This window comes from Neopsephotus bourkii, unplaced genomic scaffold (genome assembly GCF_033783945.1).
Source record: "Neopsephotus bourkii isolate Nb327-2 ecotype Australia unplaced genomic scaffold, CSIRO-AGI_Nbou_v1 NB_1600, whole genome shotgun sequence".
NCBI lineage: Eukaryota > Metazoa > Chordata > Aves > Psittaciformes > Psittacidae > Neopsephotus > Neopsephotus bourkii.
The window spans coordinates 3,394,277-3,410,407 of NW_026902076.1; the positions used below are offsets into that span (position 1 = coordinate 3,394,277).

The following is a 16,131-nucleotide window of genomic DNA, read 5'->3' on the forward strand; positions in this document are numbered from 1 at the left end:
CACTACTTTTGAAGTCACTGCCTCCTAAAACAAGAAAAAGCAGAAAGAAGAAAAGTGAAGCTAAATTAAGATAAATTAACTCCACCTGAGGAGTGATGATAATGGCTGCTCAGCTAAGAGAGACAAAAACTGCGGTATCTGAAGGAGCTCAGAGTTGCCAGCAGCTGGGAGCAGAGCTACACGTCTATGCCTACCTACCCATAGGAATCCATTGGGAGGCAATGGATGGAGATGAAAATCTAATAGAAGGATCACAGTGCCTCTAGGCATTAATCAGAAACAGACACTGTTGATCGAGAAGGACAAGCTACAGTGGATGAACTTTCAAGACTGTTTTATGTTACCAACTTATTTCAAATCTTACTTAGAAGATTTAAGAGGGAAAGAAGCTCCTCTCATAACAGATATTTTCATTTCTGTTGATGCATTTTTCTTTTAAACACTTTAGAAATTCTATGATTCTGTGATCCATGTGTGTTTGCTCTCCTCCTGTGGTCTCTACTCTGCTATGATGGAGAGATGCTGATCACACACAAACCAAAATTCATTCATTTTCTAGACGTCTTAGAAAAGTGCCTCAGCTAAGGACAGATGAATCCAGGCCTTACAGTTTGACCACCCTTCATGAAAAGTTTGGATATCTTGTTTCAGACTATCTTTCGCTCTGAACGGACTCTGTCTATGCAACAGTGTACAAAGATGTGTCATCAGGAAATTAAATACAGAATTGTTGGCTTTAAACATTACTTTCTTTTTGATATGACTGTGTCCTCAAATTGCGTGCCTTTTTTCTTCTAAGGTTATTTACCCTAATTTCTCACCTCCATATTTCAGATTTCAGTGGCATTTGGTTCTCTGTCTAAGGGTATTTTCTTTGGTTGGTTATTTCTAAATTAATCAAAGCTTTGAATGCCCTGAGTCCATAGAGCTTCTTTTATACATAGCTTCTGTGTAATATGTTACTGGACATTATGGAGAGGTGTCCAGCCTTACAGCTTAAAATGTTTTGCTAAGAACTATTTTGCTCATCAATGAGGGAGCCACACACTGGCAGAAAAGGAAAGCAAGGAGTTAAACTAGACACAAGGTGGAGGATAAGCTTTGAGGTTGGGGCTTAAACCAGAGGTTAAAATACAACTACTCTAAATTTGAGGTTCACGATGACTAGCATTTCTTTTTGTTCTGATAAACATTGACAATGTTTTACTCTCTCCCAATAACACTCTTTTTATCTTTGGTCTCAGTTTGACTTATTTTTACATAAAAAAGCTTACATAGAATCATACAATCATAGAATAGTTAGGGTTGGAAAGGACTTTTATGTCATCTAGTTCAAACTCCCTGATATAAGTTGTTGGGTTTTTCTAAAGTGAGTAAAAATTCATTCATTTATTACGCTGTGCACAAAAGTACCTGGAAAAATAATAGTTAAATGGCAGCAACTGTGTGAAACTTTCAACTTAAAATTAAATTCTACCATCAGGATTCCTAAAGCTCTTTCTTAGATTTCTGACATTCTCAGGAGAAACCTTAGAAGATTGTTCCTACTTCTCAAATTAGTAGCATTTTGGAGGTTAGGTCAGCCAAACTTTAAAACATATTTTCTGTTTCCAGTCCTAACCAGAAAAGAGATACCTTTCTTTGTAAGAGTTAAACTGACTGACGCCACTGCGATTGGTGGTTTTCTAAGTGAAAACTTCAATGTTCCTAATGTAATTTTTTTTTTTAATTTTACAAGATATTAAGTACAGATGGATTAAATTTTAATTAAATAAAACAAATAAGTTGGATTTAAATAAAATGTTTTATTATTATCTCAGCTTTTTAGCAATTATTTCTTATTTAAAATAACCAAATGTCAAGCTTATTGACACCTAGCCCTTTTTGAAAACACCGGTGGGGGATCAAAACTTTGAAGACTGTCTCACAGATATGCAGTACTACCTCTTTCAGAATAATATTTTTTGTACTTCATTCCTGAAAGGAAAATTTATTTTAAAGCCATCTGTTGCTGACTAGATGCATGAATTAAATGATCAGTTAATCAATTGTTATTTGTCTGTTATTCCTTGGGGACATACTGTCTTCTTTTTCTCTCACTGGGATCAAGCTCTTAACAAAGTATATACGGTGAGGCTCTTCCAGAGCTCACCTCTCACTCTCCCTTAGGAGTTTCCATCTCAGACCTGGACCTCTTCTCAATTTTTCCATCCAAGCAAAGCTCTACAATGTTACACTATACTACCTTCACAGAGCTTTTATCAGATTCATTTCTGACTCTGAAACAAAAAATGCATAAGCTTAGTACAAAATACAGGAACAGTCCACTGATATATGTGTCCCTACACCTATGAAAATTCTTATCAAGCAAACAAGCCAGGGATTGGTCTCTTATACTGCACAGGTCATATTCACACAACTATACTTTCTATTCCCTTACCTCCAAGGCAGACCTTGGTTATTTACACATTCATCCAAACATACAGAGAGATACATACAAATACTAGTACAACCTACTGAAAAGAAAATCATAGATGTTGTCCTGATTCAGATCTACAATACAAACATGTACAAGAGTACCAGAGGAAATCCTGTATTTGGAACTAAGAACTAATTTAGTTCAGAATTGTATGCATGTTAGTGAGATCCATTGAACTCAGGACCTGGCATCTCCAACATCTTCCATAAAGAGAAAAGGGAAAGCCTGAGCAACTATCATCCTTCTTCTCCCACTTCCTCCCAGTCTCAAAGTTCAAGGCAGTGTTTGAGTTGCTGTTTCTAACTGGACTTATGCCCACAGACGTCTCTGCCAATGCACAGGACTAATTTAGACATAACCCATTAAACAGTAACCAGCAAATGGTAAAGTAAGTGCACACAGTGGTGGAAATGCCTAGCAGAAATTCTTCAAGGGTAAAACTCCAGACCAGCATTACTGACATTTCTTAAACGTGTAGCTCGTATTACTCTATGTGTAGAATCTCAGAATCATAGAATGGTTTGGGTTGGAAGGGGCCTTAAAGACCATCTAATTTCAGTGCTGCTTCCACCTTCCACTAGACTAGGCTTCTCAAAGCCCTGTCCAACCTGACACTGAACACTGCCAGGGATGGGGCAGTCACAGCTTCTTTGGGCAACCTGTGCCAGGGCCTCACCACCCTCATAGTAAAGAATTAATTCCTAAAACCTAATTTAATCTACCTTTTTCCTTTTAAAGCCATTATCCCCTGTCCTATCACTCCATGACCTTGTAAAAAAAACCCTCTCCAGCTTTCTTGTCGTCCCTTTAGGCACTGAAAGCTGCTCTAATGTGTTCCTGGAGCTTTCTTTTTGCCAGGCTGAACAAACCCAGCTCTCTCAGCCTGTCTCCATAGCAAATATGCTCCAGCCCTCAAACCACCTTCGTGGCCTCTGGACTCGCTCCAATAGCTCCATATCCTTCTTTTGTTGGAGGCATACTTAAGCTATAGTTTGAAAATTGGTAAATCTGGACTGAAAAAATCAGACTGCCTAGTGCATAAATAGCATGCTCAGCATTCCCCAAAAATATGGCTCACATGCATAAAATGACCAGGCAATAAAGTATTCTCAGATCACAGGGCAGGAAGAAGCTATAGAGTATGTGGTACACCTGTACAAGGAGCCTGGATACAAAATCAATTTTAGCATGCTTTTGCTACACTGAAATACCTCAATGAGTAATAAATACTTTCTGATACTTGCATGTAAATGCTGCCACACACCAGATTCTTTTCTGTTCCTGTAAGTTTTGAAACAGAAAAAAAAGTTAGCAGAAGAGCTGGCTAAAACAATAAAAAGTTACTAGAAAACATTTCCATCTCCTTAGTGGCAAGTTGCAAGTGTTTGAGTCTTGACATCTACTCTATATCTGCAAAACAGTAATCTGGGGCTGCAAGTTTTCCATGGATTCAGTGGTCTTTGGTCGATTTGCTACCAAGAATTCATCCAGTCACTTTTGCATGTTCTAAAGAACAAAATATTAAGTCTTTGTATTTGCAAAACAGGCACAAAATTATTATTAATTTGTTTCTGTAGTATTTTCAGATCTCTGGCCAGTAAATTCCACCTAACATCTTTCACTTTTGTAGATGCACATCTTCCCATACCTTGGATTTCTCCTAAGGGCTAACAAGACTCTTCTCCAAAACAGAGATGAATTCCATGATTATATACAAGTCACTTTTGTAGAACATCTCAAAACCCTGGACAAAAATGATCAAAGAAGTTTTCCTAGTTAAATAGCAGGAGGTAACCAAATCTTTTCTCATTTATTCCAACTTTTATAGCTATATGAAAATATTTACAATTTCCTTTCAGTCCTTATAATTATGGCTATATTTCTTTAGAGAACAAAACACATGTAACAAACACATGTAACAAACCAGTAGAGCTGAATATCAGATATCCTGAATAAGGGTTTTTTTGTCATACTCATCACGAAACATACAGTAATTTGGGGCTTTTTTTTTTTTTTTTCATGGAAGGGCTTATGATACTTCCAATTCCCAGCATTTAATTCAGATTTAACTCTAGATGTCCTAGCTGACATCCAAGGATGTGCCAGGTTTGGGCATTCCCTTGAGGGCTTATTTCATAGCACAGCCATGCAATACCTTTTCATTTTCCACTTTCTGTCATACAAGGGAGCAAATAACAAATATTAGGTCAGGTTTTTGTTAGTTCTGGCCTTGAATCATCACATTCTGATTAAGGCCATTTATGAGTTGCTGAATTTTACCAGGACTGCGAAAAATTAATAGTTACAGCATTCATAGAATATCCTTCCTCCTCAGTCCCACTCTAGCCAGCATTTGTGAGTCTCCAAGGTCTTTTCCAACGAATTTTAATGTAAAAAGTTACCTGTGATTAGATAGAGCCAAATTCTAGACTAAACCAGCCAAAGTTGAGCTGTGATCCAAAAATTGAACAAAGTATGAAAATTAAGAAAAACGAAAATTTTGCTGAAAACTGGAATTCAGGATTTCAGAATGGATTTACATATATTTTTCCCCAGATATAGCATTTAGACAAAGGAAAAGAAACAAATCACAAGGTGATTTTGTTATCATACCTCTGAAGACCAAGTGTCTTCTCCCTGATTCCTGTAGACTTTTAAGAGCTACTGTGTTCTTTATTCATAGCTAGGATGTGACATTACAAATGTTCTGGATTCCCACTGATCTTCCTGACAATAAGAGCTGCTGCAAGGTTTTTATTCTCCCAAATATTGCAGAATCAGCTTCTACTGACTCTCTTTATGTCCATTCTGCATTTCTTGCCAAAATAGAGTTCTTCCTTTTCTCTAAGTCTCCTGCAGAGGTTCACCTTCCACCCTCCCCCTGGAGTTTCTGTCTCAGACCAGGACCTCAGCCCTGTTGTTTCATTTAATGTCATCCCCAAACCCTACAAAATGTGTGCTCTGACAATTTCCTAGAGCTCTAAGCAGCACTAACTTGCTTCAAAAACATTTAAGCTACTTTTTCATGACATCTGCCTTCTTAATTTTTTCACCAAAATAACTTCAAATTTCACATCCTTATGAGGATTTCCAGTAGTTCTAAAACAAATGTTTTTTATTTATTAGGGGAGGTAAGAAATGGAACAGAAGTTTGGCCTGATACATGACTCGTTAGATAGCTAATTTAGTAGATCACCTAATCTGAGCTAAAGAATAGTTTTCACATTCTTAGTTCAGTTTTTACTTTGTAATGTGTGCTTATTGGCAGTAGTCAGGGTTAACCTTCCGTGGTATGCCTTAAACCTCAGCTTGTCTTAGACTGGCTATTTTTCTTAGCACTAGAAGAACAATAGTGCCCAGTTTCTGCTGAGTCATTGAAGCAAGTCACTCATTCCTTCTACTTGAATCAGACACTCTGAACATTCGCTTTCATTTGCCCCAATTTCCTTAGTATGGGGGGATGTGTTGGTGGACTCTGTTCATATCAACACTTCCTACATGCCTTCATCTCCTTACCCAAACCAGATTCCGGTCATTCAGCTGTAAATAATTAATTATTAAGAAATTCAATCCACTTTAAAGTTGATATACAGAGCACAATTCAAAGCTTTAACCTCAAGCCTCTAGCACCATTTTAGATACCCTTAGATCTTTCGTTTCGCTTCCAGATACCAGGCTGGGGGGACAGGTCCTGTGCCGTATAAGCCGCATGTTTGTCTCAGATAATGCAGACACTTCAAACATCTATGAGTGTTCAAATGTAGACTGTTAGATAGAGACTAATGATTAAAGACTCAAAAGTGAAGATAATATGAGAATTCAAAAATTACATCAGTGGTTGCAGCATTTTTATTTTCAGGGCCAAATTTGTCCTCCTTTTGAATTCATCTACTCTAATTTTTAGAATGAGCAGCAAACTTCTTATCTAGATCTGTTTATTTTAGTTTCTGGATTTACAAAGTTGTTTGATGGAAAGGAAAACACCATGAGATTTTCTTAATTAGCTTTACCAGGAATAAAAACATTTTCTTTATTCTCTGGCCCTGAATTTTAAGTGTTAAAAACATTTATGAAAATAGATGGAGTTTCGCTGATGGAAAGATCTGAAAGAGGGAATCACTGTAGAAAAGTTATTAGAAGTTGGTGATCATATGCAATTTCCTAAAGTTTTTCTTTCTCATATCATCAAAGTACTCAAAGCAAACCAGATGTTTGCATTTCTTGTTCCTATTAACCTCAAACAAAACACATTTATCTCAATAAATAAAGCATGCCCGCATGGCAAATAGATGGCACATTTGTAATGAACTTTCTGACTTGCTATTAAACATTGCATAAACACTATCTGCAAATTCCAGCTGTCAGAGGGCTCCCACTGCCTGACAACAGTAAGTTAGAATTGCCCGAGGGCCAAAATAGCCCTAGGTTGATGCTGCTTCAAGCCTCTGGCTCTGTTGTCTCCCCATAGGCAGCAGGGGAGTTGAGTGGTACTACTCTTGGCTAAGGCCCAGCATTCTTAGGGTGCCATCCAGAGACATCAGGGCTCATCAGCAGAGTACTGGTGCAGTGAACATCACTGTCTACTATGGAGTGCACAAGGGTCCCTTCCCTCACTGAGCATGATGATGGTCGCCTTATTTGCATTTATTGCTTGTCCTAATTCTTCTATTGACTGTGAAAAATATGAAGTTTCTGGAATAGAAATTGCAGAAAGAATTTTCCCCAAACCAAAGCTTTACACATCACTGGACGTCTGCTGAGCACAGATAGGAAGTGTCCCCCTGTGACATGCAAAACCTTATTTTCCTTCCTACTCTCCCACCATGCAGTCAATGAGCATTTGTGATGGTGCTCTCTGTCTAAACTCTAACCCAGGTCAAAATGACATGTATTAAACCAAACTCCACCTAAAAGTGCAATAGCTGGAGAACTTAAATCACTTTGTAAATTCATTCTTTTTACTATAGTTGCCCTTTTTATCAAATTTTTTTGAATCTTGTACTCCATTTGCTCACCATTATCAAGAGAAAAATTGCCTCTGTTTCGCAGCACATCAACATATATGCAACTACACCTAAAGGCAACTTCGTATGTGTTTGAATACACAACTACTTTTACCTACTTTTACTTAAGGACAATTCTTACCACCTCAAGTACTTTCCGACTGAGAACAAATACTCCATACCTTTTTATTTTTTTTAAAGAAAAAAAAGGTATCTATGTGGTTCATGAAGTTCAGAACCCACATAGTACATTGTTTGCAAGTAAATCACCCTTACTGAAAGCAAAGGAGTATATCTTTGCTTAACAAAAATTAAGATAGCTGGCATGCAGTAAAATCCTGAACTCATACTCTGTGTTAAGGTACAATGAGCAGTGGTTATGTCAGTAAATATTCCCCTTGTCCTTGATCAAAATTCTATATTTCTAAATATTTCTATTTTTTTTTCACGCAATACAAAGTAAGTATAAACCAAACAAGTACTTAGTCTGGCTTTCCTGACCCTACATGTAGCAACTATAGAGAGGCTTTTAATCTCTCATAGGAGGATAGAGATAATTATCTTAAGTCTCATTAGGAGTATGAGCAGCCTGTAAACAAAAGACCAAGTATTTGAGGGGTAAGTCAACATAAAGAGCACTGATGTCTTCCAGTAGATAATTTGACTGGAGAAGGCACTTAATATTTTAAAGGAGAAGCTCTGTCATGGAAAAAATAGGGGAGAGATTAAAGTGCACAGGAAAAGACACTTTATTTTCTTCCTCTGAAGCCAAAGATGACCTGACAGTTAATAAAATATAAGGTGAGTACACAACTCTAAGATTAGAGCTTTGCACTATAATATTCCTACCTGCATTCTCAGCTATCTGCATTAAAACATATATATACACATATAAAGAAAAAAAAAAAACAACAAAAACCACGCACACACACACACAAAAATCCCAAATAACAAAACCCAATAAGAAAAAAAAAATACCACCCACCTGGTTTAAGTGATGAATATGAAAGTGTAAAAAAATCCTCTATATTTGAGGATTATTCAATTCCCTACCATGGAGATTTTTTGAGTTAAAAGTGGTAAGAAAGCTGAACTGGAGATTTGCAACTCGGCATCAGATAATCATATTTTAAACCTGTGTTTCAAATTTAAAGTGGATTTAACTTCAAAATAAATGTTTGGTAACAGATACTACCTGCACTGATCTATAAATGAGATAATAAATGTCCAAATATAATGGAATATGTTACTCATCCTATAAAAATACCCGAACCAAGAATCCTAAGATAGTACATAGTATCATTAGAAGTCATCACAGGTACCAAAAAAGAAACCCAACCCCAAAACCTTGATTGATAACTTAAATCACTACAGTTGCAGAATGCCTCTACATATTTGTATATCAATATTCACAGAAACAGGAATTTAGCAGTTACAGCTGCAAAGCCACTAGTGTTTCCATGATCAGCATCCTGCTGCTCTACAGTAACACAGAGTGCTGGCCCAGATTATCTTCTTCAAAGGAGGCTCCATATAGAAACCAGATAGTTCTATTTTTCTTTCTATTTTATATATATATAGGTCTTTCAGAGGAAGTCCACCTTCTCATAGGTCTTTTCAATGAGGGTTAACAAGTTCTTCAAGTCAGCTGACTGCTGAATAACGTTCATATCCTTTAAAAGACCTTTCTGACTTTCCATCTTCAAAATTTCTTCCTAAAAGAAAAACAAAATAAAAGACAACAAACAACAGCTTTCATCAAGTCCAACAGAAATTTCACTTTCATGCAGCCTAGCTGTACCTGAATACAGCTAAAATAAAAACGATTCAAAGGCACAGAATGAGACAGTCTTCCTTCCATCAGTTACAGAGAGATATTTCATAAATCATTACAGGTTTCCTAACACCACAGGGCTCCTAGGAAAACACATGTGATCCTTTAAATGGCAGGGAGTTTAGGGTTTTGTTCTGTTTGGGTTTTTTTAAACTTAATCATCTAGATCTAAATGAAAAAAAGAAAGAAGAAAAAAAAAAACAACCAACCTATATTTCAGAATTTTCAGAATTGCCCCCTTGGCAGAGGTCAACTGATAAAAGCACACTGTTGCCTTCCTTCTCTAGCCAAGGTGTCTCTGAAAATATATTCCATGCTCACCTGCAAAGTGGGTGCCTGTAAACTGCGCCTGGGGAGTTCTGGAAGATGGAGTGCTCCACTGACATTTTCCTGGAATACCTAAAAAGGGAAAAAGTTAAAAAAAAATAATTAAACCAAAACCAAACTTCAGGCACCCGAGTAGGAAAATAAACTGGCTGTCATTATCCAATTTCTGAAAACTAAACTTTCAACAGCATTGTCTTAATTTCAGCTTAAACCACAGCATCTATTGGGAATACCTTCTTGGCCTTTTTTTCATCTTCCTCTAAGTGGCTCTTGAGCACCTGGATTTTGTACTGCAGTTGCTGTGTATTTTCTTCCCTGCGGTCTGCTGATTGCTTAGCTTCATTTATTTCTTCCTAAGACAAAACAGACATAAAACCAGAATAAAATTTACCTTAGAAATGGTAAATCTTTTGTGTATGAGACACTGATAATCAGCATCAGCTAAGTCACTGAAAAATCATCCAGAAAGATACACTGCTTTGTAGTGAAAGTGAGTGATAATGATGAACAGCAGACGACAATTCACAACACCAGAGGCACAGACAGCAGTCCAACTACTAAAAAGCTACAACACAACGAGCAACAGCAGACAGGCAAGATATTTTTCTCCCTTCCTTGCTTTTCATACCTGCAGTCGTACCAAAAACTCTTCATTTGCCTTTAGCATTTCTTTCTCCACCATCTGAAGGCTTGAGAGATTCTTCAGGCTGCCCAGCTTCTGTGGAGGCACCTTTAAAGTTCTGAAACATCTCAGCAATCTTTATTACAGAGAAAGAAGAGCATAATTTGTTTGGAATTCTTTGCAAAGCAAGAAGAAAATTACTAATGACTTCTCTGACAAAAACTGAATTCAGTTTAGCCCAATTATTGCCAGTGAAGTGAAAGGATCCAGGCAGGATAAAAAGCTGTTTTAAATTGTTTTCCAAAATCATGTGGAATAGATGTCTAAGGGAGAAACTATGAACAAGAAATCTGACCACTCTAACCTTTGCTATTACGTTGACATTGTGTGGTTTCTATCCCAACGGTCTGTACACTCCCTGACTGCAAACTGACGTTAACTAATAATTTCCCAGTTCTAACCTTTCTGCTTGAAAAGTAAAACTAAGTTCTAAAAGCAGCATTTTTAACTGCTTCCAAAACAGATCATTTTAGTGAAATCTGTAAGTGCTTTTGTGAAACATTATATGGTTTTACACCAGAGGAAGAGTTTCAGCTTGCTCTCAAAGGCCCTTCCAATTCCAAGGAAGACTTAAAGTCTGTTAGGTACACCAAACAGCCATACATCTCAGATAAGACTGCAGAAGTTTGGCAACTCAGAAATTAAATATTACAAATCAAACATTTAAACAAAATAATTTATGAAAAACTAGCTCCTCATGTTTGAATCCTGAAGCACTGTAAGAATGAAGAAAGCAACATATAGGATTAGGCCCTATGCTGAAAAGAGCCTAGAATACATATACACACGAAAGTTTTCAGAGAGTGTACATAATGACTCCCACAATGACATAAAAAGGCTACAAGTTATGCTCCAACACAAAATTTCAATTTGCTTTTAAGTAACTTTGACAGCCAGAAAATGAATTAGCATTTAAGAAAGTTTAGCTATAACTACTCTCACCACTGTCATGAAATTATAACAAAATAAATAGCTGCCTGCAAAGTTAAACCCTGTATAAAGAGTACAAAGCTGATTCAAGGAGCATTTAAGAATACCTCTCGGTTCTGTTACTCGTATAGAGGTAGTTAAAGTGGGTCTTTCATCTACATTTGCTTGTCTACTTCAATCAACATACTGTTGAGATATTTCCCCAGTTGATTTTGCACCAAGTCCCCCTTCCAAGATTTCCTAAATGGAAATTTCCTAAATGATCCCAGAAGCAATTCTGTAAACATGGTAGAAAACAACTGGATAAACTTAATCCCTTCTCTCTCTCTCTTTTTTTTTTTAATTATAATTTCTTACCTTTCCTTCAGTAAATTGAGATGCTTCTGAACATCAACTTTTCTCTCCCTTTGTTGACACAAAATAGATCTGGAAAGAAAATAAAGGCAGAATTTTCATTGCAAAGCCTGTAAGAACAGGGAGTACATCAGATTAGGTGAATGTAGAACTTCTCTAGCTAACAGTTTCTAAATTCAGATATAAAGTGTTATATTATACCAGACAAAACATACATAGCCAGCCACATAGCCCAAAAATGCAAAGCTTTTCCAGTTCAAGCAATGTTATGATTTTTACTTTATTCCAACCACCAGGACATCTGGCACTTACAGTATTATTGAATCCATTACAGTTTCCAGAAACTGCCTCCTGCTCTCTGAGAGAGTCTTCCAAGATCCTATTTTATCACTGCTTAGTTTCACTTTTTTTGAAAAACCTTTTTCTCCTGTTAATACAAAGGCAAAAATGGAAAAAATATGATTTGTCAAACCTGGATAGACAGCTTTGTGACTCCATTTAGATCATAGTCAAAGGTGCAACAGTTAAGATTTTTCCATGTCACAAATCTATAAGGTCAGATCTATCCACATTAGGTGGTATTTCTTATTTTCAAGTCACAAGTTGTTTAAAGAACACAAACCAGAAAAGTATCTTTATTACAGTAGTTTCATTCTAAACAGGTATTTCCCAAAGTCATTAGCATACAAGCAAGAAAACCCAGAGTGAAATAAAAGAGTGGGAATATACATAGGAGATAAACTCAGTGCAACAGGGGCTGCATCTCATTTGTACATCCAACACAGAACACCAGTCTTAAGACAGAGGGTTAACAAAGAAGACAATGACCTGTGAAGAGATGTGCTGGGTGCTTGTGGTGGAATTTTACAAGAGAAGAACATTACTTGCAAACAAAAGTATATGATTAATTCATGCATATACAACACATATATAGTATAAGGCACTGGAATGGTTTGCCCAAGGAAGTTGTGAATGCTCCATCCCTGGCGGTGTTCAAGGCCTGGCCCCTTGGGTGACATGGTTTAGTGTGAGGTGTCATTGCCTATGGCAGGGGGATTGGAACTAAATGATCTTAAGGTCCTTTCCAACGCTAACTCTTTCTATGATTCTGTGAATACACACCAGCTAAGACTGGACTGCAAATACTGTTACTGTTCAGAAAGAAATTTTGAAACTTATTTCACTGACACTTCATATATCTAGGACTTCAACACAGCAACTTTAATTGTTTTGTTTTTTTTTAAACACTGAATTTACATTAGACAAACATAAGGAAACATAAAGAAAAAACACAATCCTACCTGCAGGGGAATAGTCGCTGTCTTCTTCAGCTTTCCTTTTGACTGCCTGAGTGACCTGCTGAAGAAAAGCAATTGCATCATCCACTACTAGCAATCCACTGTAAAAAGGCTGTGAAAGCATGTCAATGTGTCCTGGGCTTAGCAGTAGCAGTCATTTTTCTTTTTCTTGGTAGCTGGTGCAGTGCTGTGTTTTGACTTTTGGCCTGGGAACAAAGCTGATAAAAGTGATGTTTTGGTTTGGCCAAGGACTTTGTGAGCCTCATGCTCTGCCAGGGAGGAGGGGAAGCCGGGAGGAAGCAGAGGCAGGACACCTGACCCAAACTGACCAAAGAAGTATTCCATACCACAGCACATCATGCCCAGGAGGTAACTGGGAGTTACCCGGAAGGGCTAGGTGGGACTGCAGGGTTGGAGGAGGTATTGGTCGGTGCTTGGTTGGGCTGGGGGGGCAAGTTATCGGTCAGCTGGTGCTGAGGTGTTGTATTCTCTTCCCTTGTTATTTCCTTTATCATTACTATTATTGGTGGTAGCAGTAGTGATTTCTGTTATACCTTAGTTACTAAACTGTTCTTATCTCAACCCGTGGGAGTTGCATTTCTTTTCAATTTTCCTCTCCGTTCCCCCAGGAGTAGGGGGAGGGCAAGAGGGGGGGGAGTGAGTGCACAAGCTGTCTGGGTGGGGTTAAACCACGACACGATGCTTGACAGAGTTCTATTAATGTTCACCACAAAAAAGGCTTTTGAACTGCAAAATAGTAATTCATCTCAAGCAGGTTGAGGAAAGCAATTCACTCATCTTCATTCATCCCATTCCAAGAATGAAGTCATGAAATATGAAATGCATAAGGTGTTTGGCTATCTAGCCACATCTTGAGTTCATGACATTCATAAGTTCAGGGGTTAAGCAAACTCTCTCCAACAAAAAGCTGCCTATGCCTATCCTGAGACATGCAGGGAACATATTCCAGGACTGAACAAATAGAGCTAAATGATATCTGAGTTTATCACTATGTTCAAACAGATGCTATGCAGCTCTTCATAACTGCACAGCCAGCCTGCCCTTTTATCAATGACTGGTCAATGCTTCCCTCTACTTGTCACAGGCACAGTAGCACACAGCTAGAAATTCTAGAAACCAGGAAGCAGCTAAGGCACTGCGTGTCAAAAGACCTGTTCACACTGGACATTTCCTCAAGAGGACTGTGTTTAGTTAATGAAATATTCTCTAAAAATTCCAGTTCAAAAATAGGCAAAAATGGCTCTTCCCTCTACCCCCCCCCTTTGGTTACCTTTCTAATTTGATACAAAATAACGATTACCTTTCCTTTATGACCTTGTTTTATTCCTTCTGTATCTGTTCCCTTTTTCTTGCTGGAATGCCCTGGTTGATTTTGTGATTTAACTGGTTTTTTTGCTGATCTCCCACCAGCAGTCTTCCCCATTTTACTGCAAGATACATGATGTTTTATTATCCGTAAACCAAATGAAGCAGGAGGAAAGAAAACCCAAGTTAAAACCCAGCAATTACAGCCCATACAGCACAACCACACATTAACAAGCAAAATGAGATGGAAATACCCAGTATTAAATGAGTCCAAACATTTACATGTTTGCTAACCCTAAGCCTTTTAAGTCTTGCATACTTAGTTAAGTGCAGGACCACTAAAAAAGCATCCCCATTTGCCTTTTAGATGAGTCTTTGTTTCACACCTCTTTCTAAACTGAACAGTCTAATTTGTTCCTAAAGGCCTCCAGCAATAGAAATTCTTTATCTTCGTAATGCAGTTTAGTACAGTCATCTTATTACCAGAACTTTTTGCCCTAGCATTTAACTATAATGTTCCTTGCTGTGATATGTGGATAAACTCCACAACTCGTTAAGGTTGTAAAGTAGGTATGCTTTTATTCATCACTGAGGCGCATGGGGAATAGCTCCTCCAAAGGCATATGCAGCCTAGTGTTGTTTCCCTCTACATTTATTTTCTAAAGTAATACATATGTATTTGGTTACACAATACAGCTATACATATTCATGTCCTATCCCTGCTTCGTATTATAATGAGCTAAAAGGCCCTTTGCGCCTGCACAGTGTCCCCTGATGATCGTGGGCAAGGGTCTCAAGATGAAGTAAACGAGTCTCAACTTTTCACCTCGCGCCTGAACTTTTCGCCTCTAGTTGTCAGGCATGCTCCCTGGGTGTTTAAACCTGGTTTTAGCCAGCTTAGAGGTCCAGAGGGCAGGAACTAATTTATGGTTCCTTCATCTTATCAGCAGTCTACATTGTTTAGCATGAAACTTCAGCCCCTAATAAATCATCCCTTAACACTAACTCCCTTGTATTGGTTAACACCTCACATCAGCTGCAGTTTAAACCTACACTTTCTTTTCTTACTCGCTATAGAGATGGAGGAAAAAAGAGCCACATAAAGAGAGAATAGCTGTTACACCCCACTAGCTTTCTCTTTTTTAAGTACAACAACTCAGATGTATTCAGTTTTTCTTGCATTCCCTCAGGCCACTTCTCCCTTCACACAGAGGACTGCAGCTTGACAGACGACAGTCACAATGAGCACCAGGTAAATCACAGAATGCTTTGGGTTGGAAGGAACTTTAAAGCACATCCAGTTCCAACCCCTGCCACGGGCAGGGGCACCTTCCACCAAACCAGGCTGCTCCATGCCCCGTTCAACATTGCCAGGGTTGGAGCAGCCACAGCTTCTCTGAGCAACCTGTGCCAGGGCCTCACCACCCTCACAGGGAAGAGTTTCTTCCCTCTATCTAATCTACATTTCTCCTATGTCAGTTTAAATCCATTCCCCCATGGCCCTATAAACAACCCCCGTCTCTCCCCCGTCCTCCAGTAACCACTGATTTTGTGGGGCAACATTATCAGAATCCACTAGTCCTCAGAGCGGACTACAACTCCCGGAATGCAATACTGCCCGTCACGGCTATAGGGCTCCCGAGCGAAATACATGCTGGGAGTTGTAGTCTTCACCCCCCCCCCATCTGGCCCCGTCCCCAAACTCCTACCCCCCGTTGCTGCGGGACGACACCGCGGGAACCTCCGCAACACCATCCTCCAGATCTCACCACCACGACACCCACCCACGGCCCCGACACTCACTCAGAGCCTCAACACACCCGCAGATCTCGCACTGGACCGCCGAGCCGTTAGCAAACCGTTCTGCCCGCGCAACGGGGCGCACGCGCACTGCTCGT

The 16,131-nt window shown here is 38.6% G+C and overlaps 1 protein-coding gene across 2 annotated transcripts; it reads right to left on the reverse strand.

Moving 5' to 3' along the window:
* Positions 1-9,054: 9,054 nt before the first annotated feature.
* CENPQ (centromere protein Q) lies at positions 9,055-16,124 on the reverse strand. 2 transcript variants are annotated; one of them, XM_061372254.1, is made up of 9 exons: positions 16,037-16,124; positions 14,229-14,355; positions 12,911-12,965; positions 11,922-12,036; positions 11,613-11,681; positions 10,272-10,401; positions 9,877-9,996; positions 9,638-9,715; positions 9,055-9,197 (listed from the first exon to the last, which is right to left on the reverse strand). In XM_061372254.1, the coding sequence occupies exons 2-9, from the start codon at positions 14,349-14,351 to the stop codon at positions 9,069-9,071; spliced, it is 819 nt and encodes a 272-aa protein (XP_061228238.1). In that variant the 5' UTR covers positions 14,352-14,355; positions 16,037-16,124; the 3' UTR covers positions 9,055-9,068. The 2 variants fall into 2 exon arrangements, with proteins under 2 accessions (XP_061228238.1, XP_061228237.1); XM_061372253.1 differs by having other exon boundaries at positions 12,911-12,968.
* Positions 16,125-16,131: the final 7 nt, after the last annotated feature.

Excerpts from the sequence above, each read along its gene's own strand:
- CENPQ (XM_061372253.1), bottom strand. The coding sequence starts at position 14,351 with ATGGGGAAGACTGCTGGTGGGAGATCAGCAAAAAAACCAGTTAAATCA. Across the intron at positions 12,969-14,228 it reads AACAAGGTCATAAAGGAAAG|CAGGTCACTCAGGCAGTCAA; the intron begins GTAATCGTTATT and ends GCTTTTCTTCAG. Across the intron at positions 12,037-12,910 it reads CAGCGACTATTCCCCTGCAG|GAGAAAAAGGTTTTTCAAAA; the intron begins GTAGGATTGTGT and ends TTGTATTAACAG.